This window comes from Acanthochromis polyacanthus, chromosome 4 (genome assembly GCF_021347895.1).
Source record: "Acanthochromis polyacanthus isolate Apoly-LR-REF ecotype Palm Island chromosome 4, KAUST_Apoly_ChrSc, whole genome shotgun sequence".
NCBI classification, from domain to species: Eukaryota; Metazoa; Chordata; class Actinopteri; family Pomacentridae; genus Acanthochromis; species Acanthochromis polyacanthus.
In genome coordinates, this window is record NC_067116.1 from 18,123,763 (window position 1) to 18,144,647 (window position 20,885).

Consider the following 20,885-nt stretch of genomic DNA (forward strand, 5'->3'; position numbering starts at 1 on the left):
CGGGCAACACAACAGGCAGCACCAGCCGAGACCTATATGCGGAATGAAGCAGCACAATAACCTCCAAACACAAAGTGTTCCCGGGTAGAAGAGTGGATGCTCGTTGATGTGATGTTCTTCTTGGTCTGGGATTAGCTCTAAGACCTTGTAAAAGAAGAATAAGGAAAAGTGCATTTGACTGCACTAAAGCTTGAGTGCTCAGCCAAGTAGTGAAATAATTCTCTGTTCACCTTCAAAAATGAGATTTACTTTCATTCCCCACAAATGTAGAGCACATATTTAGGGACATGACTACACAAACAAAATCAATTATCGGTTAATCTGCTAATTATTGTTTCGATTGATCCAATACATTTTTGGAGAATAAAATGTCAGAAAATTAAATGAAAATACCCAATAAAAAAATAGACATCTTCAGGTGACAGAACTAGGTAGTGTTGTACCTTGTATGCTTGAAATGAACCACAATAAGGCTCTTTCAGTGTATAAATGTAGCTGAAAAGTTTTATATTTGAATGAGAATCAGACTTAATTCCCACAAAAGTCAGAACAGCAGTCTTTGAGTGGCAGACATCCTTAACACCTCCAGCTTCTGTGACTCAAGTCTGAATCGAGCACCATCGCATTAAAAGCACAAGACCTAAATTTGTCCCTGCATTTTCACTGGAGAATGTACTTAAATTTATTTACTTCAGTGGAAAAAAAACACATCAGACTTTCAGTCTCACTAAAGTTCCAGTATGAATTCTAGCAAAACCTTTTACAAATACCATGTAAGCCAATGCAAGAAAACAAAATACAACACAACATCTTGCCATTTTTAACTATGCTTTAGCACTGATTGCCAGAACTGTATCCTTCACCTAACGAACAGACTATGACTTAACAGGAGAGATTAGTTCTTGGAAGCAAAACCAGCCACATGTAAGCTTTAAAATTAATCCACTGTGTTGGTGTTACGGAGGGCTTTGCAGACACAAGTCTACCTGTTGTAGTCATCTGCTGTCTCTTGGGGGCAGTGTCAAAAAAATGTGGAAGAACCGGAAATGAAGGCTACTATGGTTCATGTTCTTGCTTCTCATACCTTTGTTCATGGACTGAGTGAGAAAAACCACAGACTGATGTTTACTGTGCCCAAAAGACCCCATACTAGCCATGGAGTTACACTCAACCTATCAATCAATATTCAGAGAGGGGTGGCATGCTGTTGGCTGGTTTGAATCCTTTAAGGCAAGAGTTATGTCAGAGCAACACTTTCCATGTCTTCGAGTGACCTAGTTTCCTGCTCTATGATCCTTGATGTAAATTTTCTAACCTGCCTAGGTCTATGAGAATCCACATGGACCCCTTCATGGAGCCCAAAACTTGTGCCTGCTTGGACAGCTAAGACACTAAAACACCAATCTACTGCATACAAAGATTAAGATAAGTCCTCTCCATGGACCCCAAGCAACTAGAAAATAGTGCAAACATACACCAACATGGAACCAAAAATCCACATTAACTTTCCATCAGTACATTTTTTACGAAGCATCATGGAACATTTACATCATTTATGTCTGTGTGTGAAAGCCCAACAGTCTTTCCTTCAAAAGACAGATGAGTGTTGCTTATTCAACATCTCAAAGTCAGTAAATCTGTGGAGCTGTTCCCAACATGTCCTAACACCTATGTACCGCTGTTACAGTCATGTATGTCATGTATGTAGGTTACTGGGATAGCTCCTTTTAAAAAAATGTCCCTTCTAATGGGCCCTGAGTGCTCACACACATAACTCCAGCCTCTGACACAGACATCATCTGCTGTCTTTAGAAATACCCACAATCATCCAGGGCCTTAAAAGCTTGGAGAGGCCCTGAGGACATACAATTCCTAGAAAACCCTGAGAAGAGCCTCCATCAAACATCCACACTATCTTTTGTAAAGACCCACTGCTGGCTATGCGTGCTTTGGTGACACAACCTGCAAATTCCTCTGGGATCTGGTGTCAACCCCATCCTAAGCCCTGTCTGCCTGCAACCTGGAGGAGCCCTTACACTTGATCTCAGACTGATAGCATGTGCAAAGTCTGCTCTGCATCTCTGTAATGAAAAAAGGCAGCAAAACGGGGGCGGGGGGAGAGATTAGAAGAAAGGCTGTGAAGGACAGAAGACAAACATCGTTAGACGGAGTGGAACACAGACAGACAGAAACAGATAGGAATCACAGCACAGCAGGACAAAGAGCTATGTAAAAAGAAGAAAACTGAGCTAACAGATTTAAAACTAGTGGCTAAGTGGAGTTACAGCATCTCAGTGAAGGCGCCACAGTGTAGCCAGACAGCTGAGATGAATGGTCGTCATAAGACAAAGCTTAACAAAAATCTGACATCTGATATTAGTGTATGCATGTATATCGCACAAATATAATGTAAAAGAATATGACAGACAGACAGACAGACAGACAGATAGATAGATAGATAGATAGATAGATAGATAGATAGATAGACAGACAGACAGATAGATAGATAGATAGATAGATAGATAGATAGATAGATAGATAGATAGATAGATAGATAGATAGATAGATAGATAGATAGATAGATAGATAGATAGATAGATAGATAGATAGATAGATAGATAGATAGATAGATAGATAGATAGATAACTTCTTTCTAGCTCCACACCAACAAACTTTTGTGTATTGCACACAGCTCCCTATGGTGTTACAAGAAGCTCTATTCAGCTTTTTCCACACATGCATTAGTCCTCAACACTTGTAAACAGACTTTGATGTGCAAGTTTTCCTTCAAGAGAGTAAACCGTGTCTCCCTCAAGACTCCACCACTGATATGTTTTCTTCTTTTGCACTGGAGTTGGCAAAGAATGCAGATGAAACTGAATTAATCCTTGAGGGGAAATTTGAGTAGACCCTAACAATTCAACTGAGAACTCATAACAAGTTTTGCAGGACACTTGAAAAACCCCATTTGCTCGCTGAGATTAAATCTGACAATTTAGAATCATGTAGTGAGGGAAAAATGCTCAAAGAGAATTTCAACAACTTTGATCATTTCTAAAACAAAACTCCTACATATTTGCTTGATCCAGCTTCTCAAATGTGAAAACTTGCTTCACTTCTCCATTTTCTTTTATTGCAAACATGGTACATTTGGGTTTTGTACTCAAAAGTATGCATGACAAAGTGAAGATATCCCACTGAGCTCTGGGATCATGACGTGAGCATTTTAAAAAAATTATTATTGACACGTTATTGACTGAAAGATTAATAGCAATCAAAACGGATTTAACACATTAATAAAAATGGAAAAATATGGACAACATAAATAGCTAAAGTGGGCAAAAATGTGAAAATACGGCCTTCTTCCTGTAGTTGTTGTGTGCTAAGCCCTACAAACCAGAACGAACATGGACACATGCTTCAAAAATAGTCAAGCTAAAAATCAGCATTCACTTGTAGCTTCCAAATCTCCACTCTGCAGTGAAAGTCTGCTATTTATCCCATTGTATGATTACATTATATCTCCACCAAGGGCTTTGGTGCTCTTCATACTTAATGGACCAGTGATTGGCTGATGGTTTTCTATTACTGACTAGAATTCCTAAATTCCAAAAACGAAGTGAAGAAGAGGTGCAGAAGTCACATGTCTTCTCAGATTACTTGAACTACAATATGTTTAAAAGTTATTTTGGAAATTTTGCCCAGTGACACCAAACAAATACTGCCTTAATGGATGGTAAAAAGAAGATCACTAATTGGTATTCTGGTCTGAAGCACCACCAACTATGATGTCCAACTATGAATGTAACATCAACAAATATAATCATTTGCTTCATTTCATATCAAACATTACTTCTACTGCTACTCCTTGTACTGCACAGGTGGAAGATAAAGGGCCTCATTTAATGGACAGGCTCTAAGGAGACACCTAATGTTTGCCTGTGGGCCTCGGGCACCCGCTGCCGCTGGCATTCCCCCCTACAGTGATCAGTCAGTGGTCAGACACTTTTACTGCCGTTCTCTCAGTTGTAATTAGGAGAAGCGCTGCTGCCTCTCTCTGGTCTCTGACCACATGATCCAGGAGAACACTCCATTCCCCCGCCGTCAGCGCCACAGCCACAGCCGGCTTCTTAACTCGGATTCTTTCTCCTCTCAGAATAAAAGATCCAGTCGCCTCAGGAAGTCAGAAACTCCATGACATCATGAAGTGTGCTACATCTCTTCTCTCCATTCAGCTCATGCCAGTCAGTCAGCATTATTACTGGCTGCAGGGGAAGCACTCATCTCGCGGAACACAGAGCTAAAAGGATGCTGGATTATTTCTTCGTCTATTCTTTCACTCTCGCACAAAAACACATTATATAATTGTATCCAGCCAGCCTTCCTTTCAAATGAATCCCTATCTGCTGTCAATTTACAGAACAAGATCAGACTTTCTTTTATTAATGTGTACTTTTATGCAGTGTACTACTCTAAAATTATCAGTAGCTCAACTGATAACTGGCAGTAAAGTAGCATATTCTTTACATACATTTTCAAACATTTTTATCTGGTTCTAAACATGCAAATGTGACAATTTGCTCTGCTTCTTTCACATTTAAAGTCTTTGGATTACGTTGCTTTGAGGTCTGAGCTGTGTACTTCATTAAAAAAAGTTAATTAAATGGGAAACTAATCAGTGTGCGGCTTTGCTGCTTTTCCATTTTTCATCATTAGAAATTGGATATTTTTTAGTTTAAAAAATAGCTATTTCATTATCCGGGGCATTGATGGCAACTGTGAATCCCTCAAGTAATTATCACAAACTACCTGTATATCACACAGACTAAAGGGAAATAAAAGCCATAAAACAGACACATTAACCTGCCACAGCCGCCATCTTTGTCGATTGAAGCCAGACTTATTGAATCACATGCAGACTCACCTGGCAGCCTCTCTTCTCAATCTCATTGATGCATTTGTTTATAAGCAGCGGCACCATCAGTCCCGTGTTCTCCCTCTCCACCACCCGCCAAGCCTCCACGCCAAACACCTGCGGCTCCCTGTCTCCCTCCGGCCCCCCGTCCAGTGAGTTCTGCCACTGCTCCATCAGGCTCAGCTTGACGTAGATCAGCCCTCGCGGTTCCAGCTTCACCGCCAGCTGGTGGGAACGCGTCACCCTGAAGAGGGCGGGCAGCACCACCGTGCCGTGGCAGCAGACACGGTTGCGTCTCGGCGTGGGCTCCCAGCTGAACACCACCAGCTTCAGGTGCTGGGCGTTCTCCAGCTCGATGTTGAAGGTGTGGTCCATGTCCAGGAAGGTCGTTCGACAGGTGAGCAGAGCTGTTCGCGCTTTGTTCACCGAGTCCACCTGGATGGCACAATAGACGTCTCGAGAGTCAATGCGTGGAGGTTTGAGGTCCTCAGCACCGTAAAAATGCAGGCTCATCAGTCCGGAGATGTACTGGCTGCACTTGGGCTGCTCTGTGAAGCTGTAATGGCGGAAAGCGTCGATGTCCAGCTCTGTGCCGTTGAGTCTGGAGCTTCCACCTCCTCCTTCTGTCTCCTTGCCTTTCCCTCCCTTCCCCTCAGCAGAGCCGTGTTTCCCAGATTTGGCCACCAGCTCTGGTGAGTCACCGTCACTGAGGTAGCCACCTTTACTAGCAGACTTGGAGCTGCCGTTACTTTTCTTCTTACTGAAGCTGTGCTGTGTTGACACGCTGCTGTCCAGGTGGTAACGTGAGATCACATTACGACTCGCCTGCCCGCCTCCAGAAGCAGCTAATCGAGGAGGTCCTGAAGTCTGGGGAGCAACTTCGGACCCACTACTGTTGTTTCGAGGGGAATTGGCCCTGGGCTCGAGCTGACTGCCTCCATTGCTGCTGTTACTGCTGCTCTGGGTCCCCTTGACGCTGAGTTTCCGGCTAAGCTCTGGTAGTTTCTTCATCTTCATCGAGATCTTCCTGACCGTACGTGGGGACTTGATCTTGTCTGGGAAGGACCAGTTGATGGAGCTGCTCTTCTTGGCCGGGTTTGGGCTGGATGGAGGTGAGAAGCCAACGGTGTTGGGGAGGTCAAGAACATCTGCAGAGAAAATGACAAGAAAAGAGAAAGCCTGATTAAAAGAGGAGTCTGAGGCATTTTGATTTTTGATTTTTCTGTAGCTGACACTTTGTAGAAATGTTTACACATTTTTTTTGCCCAAATTTTTGGCAGGAAAAATGTTTAGAAAGCAATTTTTTGGAGGAACACATGGGTACCACCAGTCCCAAGTTCCTAAAGTCACTCTAATCATTGGTTTCACTCGACAATCCGCCTTACTCCTGTGATTACAAGTAACTTCTCAGATGTCCAGAGAGGACAGACAGGAAAAAGAAGATTAAAACCAAACGCTAAGTGTGCATGAGCCATAATTTACAGTCTCAGTAAAGTGCTGCACCTCCATGGCACATCATCAAGTGATTAGGTTTACAAGAAACCCAGTAATCCAGTGACTGAGACACATTCAGCAGGCAGCACTTCATACAAACACTTCAGCACTATATAATACAGTTACAGTCTATATATGTAAACCTAGACCTTTTTTATGATAATGAACAGTTTAAGAGAAAAAGGTTAAAGAAATGGGTCTGATTTGAAAAACTGTAAAGTTTTAATAAGACCTCTTTGCTCTTTGTTAAGTGGAGCTAATTCAATCAAATTCCAAGGAAATTATAGTGGCACCTTATTAGCAGAAGCTTCTGTAGAAACAGTGGTCTATAAGCAGAAAAATGTCTGTCTAGAGACAGCAGCTGCCTCAGGGCTGAGCTAAAGTTACTCAGTCATTATTCAAGCTGAGAAATATCCATTTGGAGTGGACCATGTAGGCAGCTCTCTCTAACTAGACGTCTACACGAACATGAAATTTCAGCGTCTATGGTTCAATGCAATAGTGACAGCCATTGTTTAGTCTACTGAACTGAAACTGTGGCTTTCACTATAAGGGGTTGTATCCATGTCGTTTTCAACAGGTTATCCCAACATAAGAATGCATAATAAACGCTTTCAGGGAGAAGAGCAACCCAATACTGACACATTATCATTTAATGTAGATGTTAAGGATAATGTGTCAGTGAATAGCTGCCAAATTAGTAGCATGTCAATTTGTTATGGCCACCTGGCAAATCTAAATCAGTTTGTCCTGCTTTTAGCTCTGTTTTGGTCACCTCCAGGGAATAACTTGCTCTTTACCAGCTAGTTGCTAACATAGCATTAGCTGAGGTCTCTGTCTGAGAAAGATATTCGGATCAGATACTCAACATTTTTTTCCAACTGTCAGTCTTGTGATTTTTCTAAACTGATTTCCGATTTAAAAAAAAAACACTTAAAAACATGATTTTTTAAAAAGTTTATTTTATTTTATTTTTTTACATTTTTTCTGCAAATGTAAAGTGGTTCCAAATACACAAAGTCATCTGATCCATTGTTTTAAAAAACTGGCTTTAAGAGCCAGTCAGCAAGTGCTTAAGCTGTTTCCAATGTGTCAAGTTTGCATATCACTTTGTTAGCAAGCCTAAACAGTTTCTTTCATTTCCCTCAGTATGTCCTGACTGTTACTATCATAATCACCAAAGATAACAATTTACAAATCCATCATGCACTGTGACGCTTGTACACGGTATCTCTACTTTGTGTTTCAGTAACTACACCTCTGGCTTGAACACACTGTTCTTAATTTAGGTCTACGCTGATGACTAAACACTTTAAGTACCCAAACACTGGCCAAGATACTACGCTCTCTGTCATCTTCCGTATTTTAAAAAATCTATCTGGCAGGGGAAGAGAAAGACCTGACACAGAGCCAACTACGATCGGCGTGATTAAAGTGGAATTTGTCAAATTATGGGCCTGCTCCTTGCCCACTGGGGAGCTCGAGCCTCTCTAAAACAGCTATTTTCTGCATTCAGCACTCTTTTAACAAGATTTCCTGCGTGCCTACCCTGCCATTTTTTACACTGCAGAGGGGATACCCCGCTGCATGTTTCATGGAAGGACTGGAATTAGGACTGGAATACATGACTCAATTGGAAGAATTTACCATTTGAGGGCTTTTTGAAGAGCATTTTCAGATCTGGCCTAGTTATTAAACAAGACACTAGAGACCGCTCAGCTATTCACACTTTTAATGCATTCATGGCATAAACTTTAATTGATTTTGGATTTCTTGTTTCAATTGCAAATGCATTTATTGTTTTTGTTGGCCAGTTACATTCCCTGAATAAACCACCGAAACAAAAAGTGATTCTGTTAGAGGGAGAAAAACACAGAGAGATACAAAGTGGACAGAAGAGAGAGAGAGTGTGACCCTGCCAACATCACCAGCTCTATTTTCAGAGGGGACCTGCTGTGCTATTCTGGGGTGAGGGCCCGCCAGTGAAAAGAGGGAGGCAGAGGAGGTGCAACAGGATGGAGAGAAGGGTAAGATGGGGGGCAGGAGCAGGGCAGGGTGTAGCCAGCAGATGAGGGACAAAGGCGCCCCTTGTCCAGGCACTCAGAGGTCTGGATGGTCGACTGGAAGCCTGGCAAGCCGTCTGGTGAATGTACAAATGAATGCGGCTGTTCTCTCACATTCCTCATCAAACCATGTTTAGCCTGCTTTTAGCCTGGCTGAGTAGCCTTCCCTGTCACGGCTTCCTGCCAATAATAGACACAGAGGCGCTCTGAGGAGGGAGAAAATGGGTGGAGGTGCAACTTCACCAAACAACATCTGGGGAGGGGTCGGGTACATGGAGAGCTCTGCTCAGAGCTGAAACAAGGTTTTCAGGAGTGAAATTCCGTCTACATGAAACATGGCTTGAGTGTTTCAATAATCTGAATTTCAGGACATGTTACACTGAGTACTAAATTAGAGCACTAACCAAAAGGAAATATTGATACAGGGGGAATTTAAATTGTACTTTTGCTACTTTACATACATTTAGAGAAGCTGTAAGTAACCACAGAGGCCTTATTGATTTACAGTTATTACAAAACTGGTAATAATTGCTCTGCCAAGGAAACCAGCAGAGTTATGTGACGATCAGCGTTGGTTTGTCTGTCTGTGTGCAACAATACTCACAAACAGACTAATGAATTTGGATGAAATTTTCAGGGAAGGTCAGAAAACAGAAGAACCACCTCATTAGATCTCTTCAACTTATTGTCTGGATCCACGGATCTGTTAAAGATTTCTGTATCACTGCGAGATAGCAGCAAGGCCTCACTGTAACCATGACAACAAGTGAACACTACGTCGGCTGCCTGCTGACGATCACATGTTTGCGATCCTACTACAAATCGACCGCTGCGGATCATGAATTTTTTTCAAGATTTTATCTGTTAGAAATGATACGACTGAGCAGCCTCAGTGGAGTATAGCTTTTCTTGTTTATTTATGTCAGAAACTACATGTCAGAGCCACGTAGTAACAGTCGCTATCAGCTCAGTAGAACTTTGTCATGTTTAGAGCTGCAACTAAAGATTATTTCCATTGTCAATCAATCTGTTAATTATTTTCTCAACTATTCAACACGTTATTTGGTGAAAAATGTCAATCAGTGTTTCCCAAAGCCTTTCTCTAATCCTGTTGGCATGATCGTATAGCTATAATTTTACAAAGTTGTGTTGTCCAAATTATATGACCCAGAGCAAGACATTATCAAAAATTCAAAACGCGAATTTGCTTGCATATATTTCTTTATGGAAAGTTCACTTTTGTTCTTTTTTTTTTTAAATTTTATCCAAAATTTGATGCCCGACATCAACTTATTAACTGTTATCTTAGTTTGGAGAATATGAATATGTGTTAACTTTTTGTCTCATTTAACAAAATGCTGCTACATGCAACAGTGTTGGAAAATAAACTTGGATTTAAGGTTAACATTGACTTGTATCATGAACAGCTGAGCAATATCAGGTAAACATGCATATTGATAATACTGTGATGGTGACTGTAATCAAACAGTCCAGCCCTACTACATGTAGTAAAAGTAGAACTGTATTATCAGTGGATTATGTGAGATATAGAAAAGAGCTCTGTGAGCTGCAGCAATGCTTATCAACAGGACCAACAAATACCCTCATTTCTCATGTAAGAGCCTTCAGGGCTGAGAATCAAAATCATTTCTATCTGTGTCCTGCTGTCGTTCCATTTATTTGATAATCAACATGAACTGGGCCAACGTCCATGTTCCCTGTAAGGCAGATCTGCCTCAGACAAAGTTAATGACTGTTGCATTGTTAATGACTGTGGCTTCACACACACACACACACACACACACACACACACACACACACACACACACACACACACACACACACACACACACACACACACACACACACACACACACACACATATATGAAAGCTGTGTCCTCTGTAGCCTTTGGCCTTGTGGCAGCAGCCAGCAGAGTAATGTGACACCCCACTAGCTGAGGTTCAGGGGCAATGGTTTGACACTCAACCTCCAGGGCCATGTTCTGAGGTCAGAGGCCAAAAGGTCTGCATTTCTCTGTGTGACACCTGAGCCAGTTAACTGTGTCCACCCCCAACACTTTAACACGCACATGCACTCACCATATTACTGTAACACAAAGGGAGAGTGCATGTAAATATGTATGCATAAAGAGAAACACACACATGCCCTTCCTGACCCTGCTGCCCTCCTCAGACACCAGGTCACTGACACCTCTTAACAAAGCCCAGGAATTTATGATGACGGCTTTTCCCAGCGCTGGCACCAGACAGGTGCAGCAGGAGGGAGTGCAGAGTGTGTGTGTGCATGTGTGTGACCAACTGATCATTATCAAATATGTCTGATATTTGTTTCTACAATCCACGACTATGTGCCAAATTGTCACTCAAGCCCACACCGAAACGTAGATGATAGTTGGGTAATATGAACTGTAATATGAATATTAGCTTCTGTTCTACAAGATGGTGAGACTGTGTGTGTGTGTGTCTGTGTGTGGTCAGGTGCTGGCTATACTTGTGGGGACCAAATGTCCCCACAACTGTAGGAAAACTGAAAACAATGTCACTTGTGGGGACCTCATTTTGGTCCCCACAAGTTTAAACAGTGTTTTCTTGGCCATGTTGTTGTTACTGAAAAAAAGTAAAAGTGCAAAAACGTTTCTTTAGGGTTAGGCATTGTTTTGGTCTGGGTTAAGGTTAGGGTTAGGGTTAGGGGTTAGGGGTTAGATATGAATGGGAGTCAATGGTATGTCCCCACAATGACAGAAAAACATAGTATGTGTGTGTGTGTGTGTGTGTGTGTGTGTGTGTGTGTGTGTGTGTGTGTGTGTGTGTGTGTGTGTGTGAGAGAGAGAGAGAGAGAGAGAGAGAGACATTAAGCTGACTCTGATAAGCCTTGCAGGAAGACAATAATCTGCTGTTCCCAATTGCCCCTGTAAAACCATTTGTGTTCATTTGAGTGCATGTTTGTGTCTGTACAAGCATGTCCGCTAAATGTGTGTGTTAAATATAAAAACAGAAAGGAGCAGGGTGTGCTGACAAACAAGGGGAATGTAAATAAAGGGGTGAATGGCATGCTTGTCCTATGGTTTCTTCCCTTGGTGACCGAGGCTCAGCTTTGGGCCGCTTCCTCCTCTTGGCTCTGCTCAGTGTTGGAAGGCCTTTCAAGGCCGCAGGAGCCCGGCCGTTTCATTACAATGGTTACAAAACCCCTGCTAATATATCCAAGCATGCAGTCCTTCTCGCTAGCACAACATGGCCCCCTGCCAAAACACTCCACATGTAGCCTACCGCTGCCGGCATTTCTGTCCCGCTGTAACTCAACTGACAGAGTGGCTGCTAATTCTAGTCAGCCTGCAGCCACATCGACCTCGCTGCACTGACACAAGTGAACAAAACACTAACAGCTATGTGATACCTGTTGACAAAACAGGCCAGAGACATTGACAGCACGCACATACACTGGAGCTATGCCAACATTAAATTACTTCCTCAGTGCCATAAGTTATTTTAATTATATAAATAAAAAGAAATGGCTAACTTCATGACACAGTATGAGTAAAGGATTCTGCAGGGCCTGATGGTGGCTAAAGCAACAATTCTGCTTGAAATAAAAAGTTCCTCTGGTAATGAAAGAAGTACTTTGAAATATCTCTGAAATACAGAGATCAGCCACAACATTAAAATTACTGACAGAGGACGTGATAAAACATTCATCATCTCACCACAATGCAATGTTCTGCTGGGAAATATTGTGTCTTAACACTCATGTGGATGTTATTTTGATGCATACCACCTCCATAAATATTGTTGCAGACCATCCTGTGGCAGTAGTCTCCTCGAGGAAGACAATGTGCCCTGCCACACTGCAAAAACTTCTGAGGAATGTCTTGAGGAACACAACAAAGAGCCCAAGGCTTTAACCCGCCTCCGCAAATCCCAGTTTGATTGAGATTCCATGGGATGTGCTGGAACAAGCTCAATCCACTCCTAAACCCGGAGGACCCAAAGGATCCACACATTCCAGTGGCATCTTCAGGAAACCTCCAGAGATCCTATGTCCATGCCCGGATGGTTCAGACCTGCTTTGGTGACATGAGTAGGACCTGCATGATATTAAGCAGGTGGTTTTATTGTTGTGACTGATCTTTAACGGATCAACTAAATTTACTGGAAAGCAAGCAGTGGTGCTACTACGCAAAGCAAATGCAGAGTGAGTATGGAAATTGCTCAAAATGTTATCTAGTACCTACTCTGATATCAACTGATGCATATCTGTGAGACTCAACTGTACAGCTAACTGTTTAATCACACTGCGCATATGAAACATTGGTTAGAAAAAAGCCTTCAGAGTTTTTTTTTTCCCAAGTTGTATAAAGCAGAGACAAACAGCCCATTCAGTCACATCCAGGTGCTGACGTGTGAGAGTGAAGCACTGCAGGTCAAGCACCAGGCTGAAATTAGCTTCATAATCACCAGTTGGACGTACGGTTTACGCAGCACTGTCAGCATGGAGTTGAGGTTTGCAGTGACTGCACCAACTAAATTATTTATCGCTGGCATTAAATGTGAGGATTGGCTGCTCTTTATTGTTTAGGACTGTTGGTCAGACAAAACAAACAATATGAAGATATCACTTTGGTTCTGGAGAATTGTGGTGGGTGTTTTTTGCTCTTTTTTTTATACCATTTAAGTGAAAAAAAATAACAGATTAATCACTAATCACTATAATTGTTACTGTCATGAATGTCAAACTAACACATGGTCAGGATCTACAAGATAAACTAAACTAATGTGATTTATGACCTCTAATTCATGAATGGCCAGTAACTGTATAGAAAAACAATGCTTTTTGTCCATCAAAACAGAGAGTAGAACAGATTTCTGCAGCTGCTCTGCTGGTGAAATGAAGAACAGACCAGAAAGTCAAAGCCATGAGAAAACTATGTGACCTGAACTTCACATCTAAGGGCCAGCTAAGGAATCTGTTCTGGATATGAAGTGCAGCTCTCACAGTGCTGCTCCTCAGAGTTGTTGACTTCCTCCAGACCAAACCGTGCAATCGCCAGCCCAGATTAGGTTCCAGGTTTGAACTCCGAGAGTTGAACTCTCTGTAACTTTAACAGCCGGGTCCAACTCTCCAACGCTACAGTCAGTGTGGCCAAGACAAGCCCCAGAAATAGCACTGATCCCATTCTGACCGCTGGCCAAGTCAGATTCCTCAAACAGGCGCTGAAGGGAACAAGAGATTGGGAACACACCAAGCTCACCACCCCCAAAGTCCATCAATCATTATTATCCATACAAATAGAGCATTCAGATGGACAAAAAGTCAGTCAATAGGCAGCACACGAGGAGTCTGGAGTGCATCCGGTGAAGGAAAAAGAACCAACCAGCCGAACAGAGGAAAACTATAGTCGCTGAGAGTCATCTACATCTGCACTGCTTCATTAATTCAGCAGACGCCCTTATTCATGCCCAATCAACGAAAAGCCTGTCAAATTTTTAGCCCTTCAGATAAAGTGGAGTTTGAATGGGGTCATTTTCACGAAGAATCAGAAGATAGAAAAGACAGGATGAAAATACTGACGTTTAACCCTGTGGCTGCGCTCTCTGTTTTTTGAGAAGATTTTGTTAAAGTGTAGATCAAAGAGCATTAAGTGGCGTGGGTGCATTTAGAAAACCCATTATGTGGTAAAAGAAGCACACATGCAGCAGATGTGGTAAAGATACGAAGCACTGTGGTGGTAACAGTGGTGTTGCTACCAGCAAGCTCAAGTCTTGTGAGGTTTAGTTTGATTTAGGATTTTGTTATTTTTGCACACACTTGTGAAAAAACATGGAACTAAGAGCCATACTTCTGTTTGTGCAAGCTGGAAATCATAAACTAGACATAAAGTAAACGATGCCAGTCGATTTTAACTCCACTCTGTGCATCTTAAAAGGTTTGGATGCATATAGTTGATTCCTTTTGTCAGTTCCATTAACATTTTGTTCTTTACTTTCTGTGCTGCATTACATCATTGCAGTAACTTGTACTATGATAGAATGCTGCCACGTTTTAAAGAGTCTGTTGATTGATTTTCATTATTTACTGAAATAAATGAAAACCAACAAGTGGCAGCAAAGAAAAACAAATCTACATCAAAAGTTTTTGCAAATCATCGCACGATTGTAAAAATGCTTTGTTGTAGATCTGCAACAGTTCACTGATTAATACATTAGTAAACATTCTTTCATTCAAATCCCTGCATCCTGTTTTCACTCTGATTTTATCTTGAAAGTTCTGACTCCAAGTGGTGATTCATTTCTATGTCACTTTGTTGCTTTTTTCAGAATGCTGGATCACTAGAAACTGTTCTTTCTCTTCTGTAGACAAAATAAGTTACACTTTAAAGATGCAAAGGCTGTTCAATAAGTGTCATCCTAATTGTGCTACAAACACTCATACCTTTACTTCGTACATGTGGAGTTGAGAAGTTTGGACATGCTGCTATCATCTGTAAAATTCCTCTGAAAAACAGCTCATATGCCAAATGAAGATAAAAGATCACGAGATTGTCTACCCCTCAAGTGAAGGCCGCTGACGTCCGCTAGGGTTCATGTAATGTATAGCTCATCATGTGCCCAAGTCCTTCTACATCACAAGGCTGCACATGTTCAGCAGTAATACAATGATCTGCTTTACATGCAGAACTAGAAAATAGTGTAATAACAGCATCTGTCTGCAGTTGTCCACAAGAGAGTATAATCAAGGCTTAAAGCACACAGTAGCTTTTCCTGCAGTCAGCAAGAGAACACCTCATCAACCCACAGAAGAATATTCCAGTCTATATGAGCTGAAACAAGGCAGCACAGCTTTGACATTTTATCTGGCAGAGCAGTCAAAAGTGAGCAAAAAGTCTCCCAGACATGTTTTGGTGATTATCTAAGGTCTCCAACAGGTCTGGTGCTTTGGGCCCACAGCAGGCTGTTATCCTTTTCACTGCTGCCCACCATCCCCCACTACTACCAGTGTAAAGTGGAGGAGGAGTGCAGTGTCACTCAGCAGCCAATACAAACTGTGTTAACACCAACCATTCATTTCTCCTCTGCCTTCAGAAGGTTTTGTAACTAAAGATGAAAAAAGCCTGTGAACCAAAGTGCCCAATGTGTCTACCATAAACAAGCACCCAGAAATGAGTGTGAGTCTTTGTTGATGACACGTAGCCGGGCACGTCGTTACTTTTTTTGTTGCAGTGAAGTGTGGGATGGCGTCGCCAAACCCACAGGAATCAATTGCAAAGTCAACAGGCAGCAGAGAGGGAGGCAGTTCCGGAGCAGGAGGGAAAAGAAAAAAAAAAACATAACACTGCTGCTCTCTTGTCTCATTTTCACAGCAACGAGTGAACCCACACTATCACAGAGCTGCTGCTGACTGCTCCTGTTCTACAGAACTTTATTACAGGATGGAAATGAGGTACAGGTCTTTGAATGGCAGCAAGCTGAGGGAAAATTAATCACTTCTGAAATAGGTGGACACCTCAGTGAACATTAAGAAAGCCTTTCTGTTCACAAAAGCTGAGGACTTGATTTCTTCTGTGGTAAAATTGCTGAACAAGCCACTCTAGCCTCCAATTATGTCTGCTCATCTGCTTACCCAGCATGAAAGAACCTAACAATACAAGAACATTTCACCTCTACTGCAAAATAGGTCAGAAACCTCTCAAAAGGTGCATCTAGAAATAGCCTCTATTTAATTAGCTCTGTGCAGAATGATTAGTGCCTTTCCTGGGCCGGTACACTGAGACTCGTTCTGGACTGGTTTAATCCTAATCCTACAAGGAAAGTCTCTTGGGATGCTGAGTTTTGCTGAGCCACACGTGATATCAGCAAGAGCCTGGAGTTTGATGCCAGTCAATGAGGATAACGAAGGTTATGAACCGCCAATCAAACCCAGTGGCTTTGTCAAGGGCAGATTTCATTTAGGAGATAAAGCACCAACTCAAGAGGTGAAGACCTTCCACAAAAACTCTATGTAGGATAAAATGTTCCTTCACAGGTCCTGATTATTGGTTTAGAACATGGATAAAGTGCAGTCGCAAGCATGTTTAATTGAAAGGAACTCAATGTCTCGATGGATTGTGGTTTGAACTCTTAAAGGCTGGAGTATTTGTGGGTAAAAGTTATAACTGAGTTCATTCCTGCTGTAAGACTGTTTCTGTGTGAACACTAAAGCTGCAGTATTATATTTCAGCGTACCCAAACTATTCAGGCAGGCTTTGTGCTCATACAACTAGAAAAAGGCTGTTGCGTGCCACAGAAAAGTGTTGTCAAAAGTTGTAATTATAGGCTCAGCTCAAGACGTGCCAATTGGTTCAAACTAGCGTGTTGCCACATCACAGGGAACAAAAAGTCGGAAGTTACAAAAAGCAGACCGAGCTTATTAAGAGACAGGGAGCCGTGTGCTGGCTGTCATCATTAAGTCGTCGCTGTAGACCAGAGTTGTCAACGACTTTTTTCAAGAGTGCAAAACAAAGAGAGAGGACTAAAGTTCATTTGAATTAATTCTGCTTAAGATGTGCAGGTCATGCATTTGTCTTTTGTGTCACCACACACCTTAAGTACAGTTTTAATGAGCTAAAAGCAAAAGAACATTTGTTCAATTTAGGACAAAAATCCAAGAAGAAAGTCCAATTTACAAAGTTCACAGCCCTCTGTATGTGTGTGAGCTGCAGTCACAAGTAAATGGATATTCTTTCCTCTCAGGAATGCCAGTTCTGAATTCCTCCTGGCTAATGTCTGTCTGAGTTAAGCTAATGAGGGATACTGATATGGAGTGATATGATTAGACAGCTATGGCTCCTGTCTGCTCCCATCAAGAAGAACACAACACGAAAAAACAGAGCTGGTTTGGGTGTTGTGTTATCTACTTTTGTTTTGTGGTGCGTGAAAGTCAATCAGAGTTCTACTGGATTGTACTCTTCACATGTTTTCAATGTCTCTAGACTTTAGTCCATTCTGAAAATCAGCTATCTGTCCATCATGAAAGCTCGAACACCCCTGTTGCTCTTCCTGAGGTTTCTTGTATTTTTTCCTCTTTACAGGTATTTTGTAGGAGTTTTAAGGACAGAATATGTACAGAATGTGAAAGCCCTTGAGGCACCCATGATATTGGTCTGTATAAATAGAATTAACTTGACTCAACTTGACCAGATTCCAAGAGAAATTCTGATCCTCTGTCTTTGCTGCTCTTGCATCTTAAACTAATCACTGAAATATGTCGTCAGAAGGAAGAAGAATTTGAAGCTAAATAAGTCTTGATCCTTTGATTGGGAAAATAATCAACATTGGCTGTAATTAGTACTCAAGGTGTGCACAACCGCAAAAATCTGCCGTGAGAGACTGGCTGAGAGACAAGGCGACAAACAGTAATCGGCCCTTAAGCATCAGTGCAATAAAATGGAAGAGAAAGAGTAAATGAAGAGGACGACAAAAAGCAGGAAGGGAAGCGAAGTAAAATAAGGTGTGGGTGTCTTTCAAATTTTTTTGTTGTACCTGTTGGTCTGCTGGTAGAAGGCCCCCCCTCCTCCTGAGGTTTACACGCAAGCATCTGTCTGTGCAGATGTGGTGCCTCTGTGGAATGTACAGCATTCCCCTGACTCACATCTCCTGAACCACCACCAAGGCCTTCCACGAGCACCTCCGAGCCGCCACCACTGGATCCCTCCAGGATCCTCCCACCGTGACCCACATCCCCTCCCCCGCTGGGCCTCCTCTGAGGGTCTGCTCGAGGGGGACCAGCAGTCGAATGGAGGGTCGGTGAGAAACCTCTGGTTCGTCGTCCTCGGGGATTGGGTTGTACCAGATCTCTCCTTCATCATCTGCATCGTTCTCCTCAGCTGGGTCCACGCTCCGAGGGTGGGGGGACACTTTCACCTGACCAATGGCAGCCTAAAACAAGAAGAACGTGGTTTTCTGTTAAAGTATGATGGAAAAATTCAAGCTGAAGTATGATCCACACTTAACGATGAATTTCTGCGCTGCTGTTCTGTATTATGGGGAAATATTAAATGTAATATTTACATTAGAGGATAGACATTGCGGTTGAATATGTATATGAATCATGACAAACATATTTAGCTAAACTTAACAAGACATAAAACAATCAGCCATACTAGCACCTAGCATACCAGCACCTCTAAAGCTCTCTCAAAAACACGTTACATCTGATTTGTGGTTTTATGTCTAGTTATTTGAAGGAATAATTCTTAGTCAGTAGCAGCAAAAATGTCCTGGAAGGAAGTTTTTGTTACTTTATGACAGGGCTAACCTAGCTGTTTTCCCCTATTTGTAGTCTCTATGCCAAGCTAAGCTAACTAGCTGAAGTTTGGAACAATTTTTCCATCTAATTTCAGCAAAATAGCTGATAAATACTTCTCAAACTGTTAAACTGTTTATTTAAAGAAGTCATATTGTGTAGTTTTTATAGGTTTTTAACATAATTATGCATCCCAGATGTGTTTAGAGAGCCAAAAATAAGAGGAAAGACCATCCAATCAGTTCTTTCCTTTCACCATAAATCAGAAAGTGTCTCTGAATGAACCAATCAGGATTTGCAGCCTGTTGTGATGTCACAACATCCAACAGTTTGTCTGAAACACTGTTAAAACTTGGCAAAATTAACAATCTGTGCTCTATTCAGAAGTAAAACTTGAAAGACACTTTGTAGGGAATTAGGAGACTCAGATTAACTTGTCAAAAAGTGGCATAATATGGGGACCTTTAAAGAGAGACTGTGAGGATAACCTGAGGCAGCTGCAGGCGGACCGGTCGTGGCGGCGCTCCCCCTGAAGGTCTCAGGTGGTCTGGTGAGGGACTGGGAGGAGGAGGCTGATGGGAGCCCTGGTTGCCCTCCTCCTCAGCTCCCTGCAGCTCATCCTTGGTGCAGTGATTCTTGGAAAGGGAGCTCTGCTGCAACCAGTTGCGCTTCTTGGACACAGTGATGGTGGTGAGCTGTGGCCTCCACGATGAAGGCTCGTTGGGCCTGGCCACCTCTCGGCCATTAGCACAGGGCGTTTGGACATTCTCAATGAAAGCTAAAGGAGTGATGGGGAGAGAAAGACTGTGAGAGGTACAACTTCATGCCAGGAGACACTAAAACTTCATTTGGTTTTCATAAAGAGGAAGCAATTATCGTGATGATCATCATTTAAGTAATTATTGAGCTAAACTGAATTGCAGAAACTGATTATTCATTTCAGGATATTCGTGTGTCAAATTGAAGAGAACATCTGTATCATGAAACCACAAGTGTGGAATACTGTCTTTAGGTTTTATAATTTTTCTTCTCTCATCTTTTCTCCCTCTGGTGGGTCTTTTACAGTCACCAAAACAAAGCCACGTCTCTGCTTTGTCTCATCTGAATGAGCCTTTTAGGCCTTTTGGCTGGAGCATTGTCTTGTAGTTTTTATGACCAAAGTCAAACTTTCAATCACTACACCACATTCCCCTGCAGCACCGCTTCCCTTTTCTCCTCAGTGACATCCCATTTTGTGTCAGATTCAGGAATATGTGGGTTGTGAATTCAAAAGAGCTCAGTGGAGGACGGAGGGATTTAGCACGTATATCTTCCATCACAGCAACTGGGGAGAAAAAAAGAGCAAGGAACCGCTGGCATTACAGCGGTGAAAATAGAGCAGAGAGGGGAGAAGACGCCGATGATAAGTGCAGCCAGTGGCGATAGGCGCACAGTGGAAAAGACCAAATAATAGAGATGGTGACGTGTTCCCTTAAGTCCCAAAGAAAGGAACAAAAGAGTTGCTGCGTGGCTTTAAGTGTGTCTAAGCTTTTCAATTAGATAGTAGGAAATTCTCTTAAGAAAAATCAAAAAGCGCCTTTGCCTGTGAATCAAAAGGCATGCCTGTATTTTTACAAGGGTTGATAGCGAATGCTGCCAGAGAAAAACAACCTGTGTGTCTCAGGGAGAGCGTGGTGCTGAGGGCAGGGTCTTGCTCTAACTTGTACGGGAGGCTCATGTAAAAGACTGTTTTGATCCTCAGCAGCTCCCAGACGAGCCCCTCCACATGCTATAATGACAACTTCTTCTTTTCTGAAGGAAATACATTTTCATGCGTGCCAGGCTATCCGGCAAATTACAGACCTGGGATTATTTTCACTTTACAAAATCGACATGTAACACAGGACGCACAGTACATACATATGTGACTGTGCCACTAGAAAGCGTGAATGAGTCAGAATAAACATTTTTTTCTTTGTTTTACTAATCCGGAGAGGTCCAGGAGAGGAAAGAACTGAAGTACATTAAAGAAATAACATGGTTTCAGATTATATAACTTCCACTCAGCAGACTGACACTAAGGTATTTTTGCTTGGTTTCTTTTATCGACAAAAGCCTGAAAGTGGCACAAAGAGA

The 20,885-nt window shown here is 42.2% G+C and overlaps 1 protein-coding gene across 1 annotated transcript in view; it reads right to left on the minus strand.

Moving 5' to 3' along the window:
- The window catches only part of syde2 (synapse defective 1, Rho GTPase, homolog 2 (C. elegans)), a 55,062-nt gene that overhangs the window by 24,408 nt on the left and 9,769 nt on the right, over positions 1–20,885 (minus strand). Inside the window, 4 exon segments of the mRNA XM_022209484.2 lie at positions 4,925–6,063; positions 18,008–18,173; positions 18,176–18,403; positions 19,259–19,548. Coding sequence (XP_022065176.2) covers positions 4,925–6,063; positions 18,008–18,173; positions 18,176–18,403; positions 19,259–19,548 — 1,823 coding nt within the window.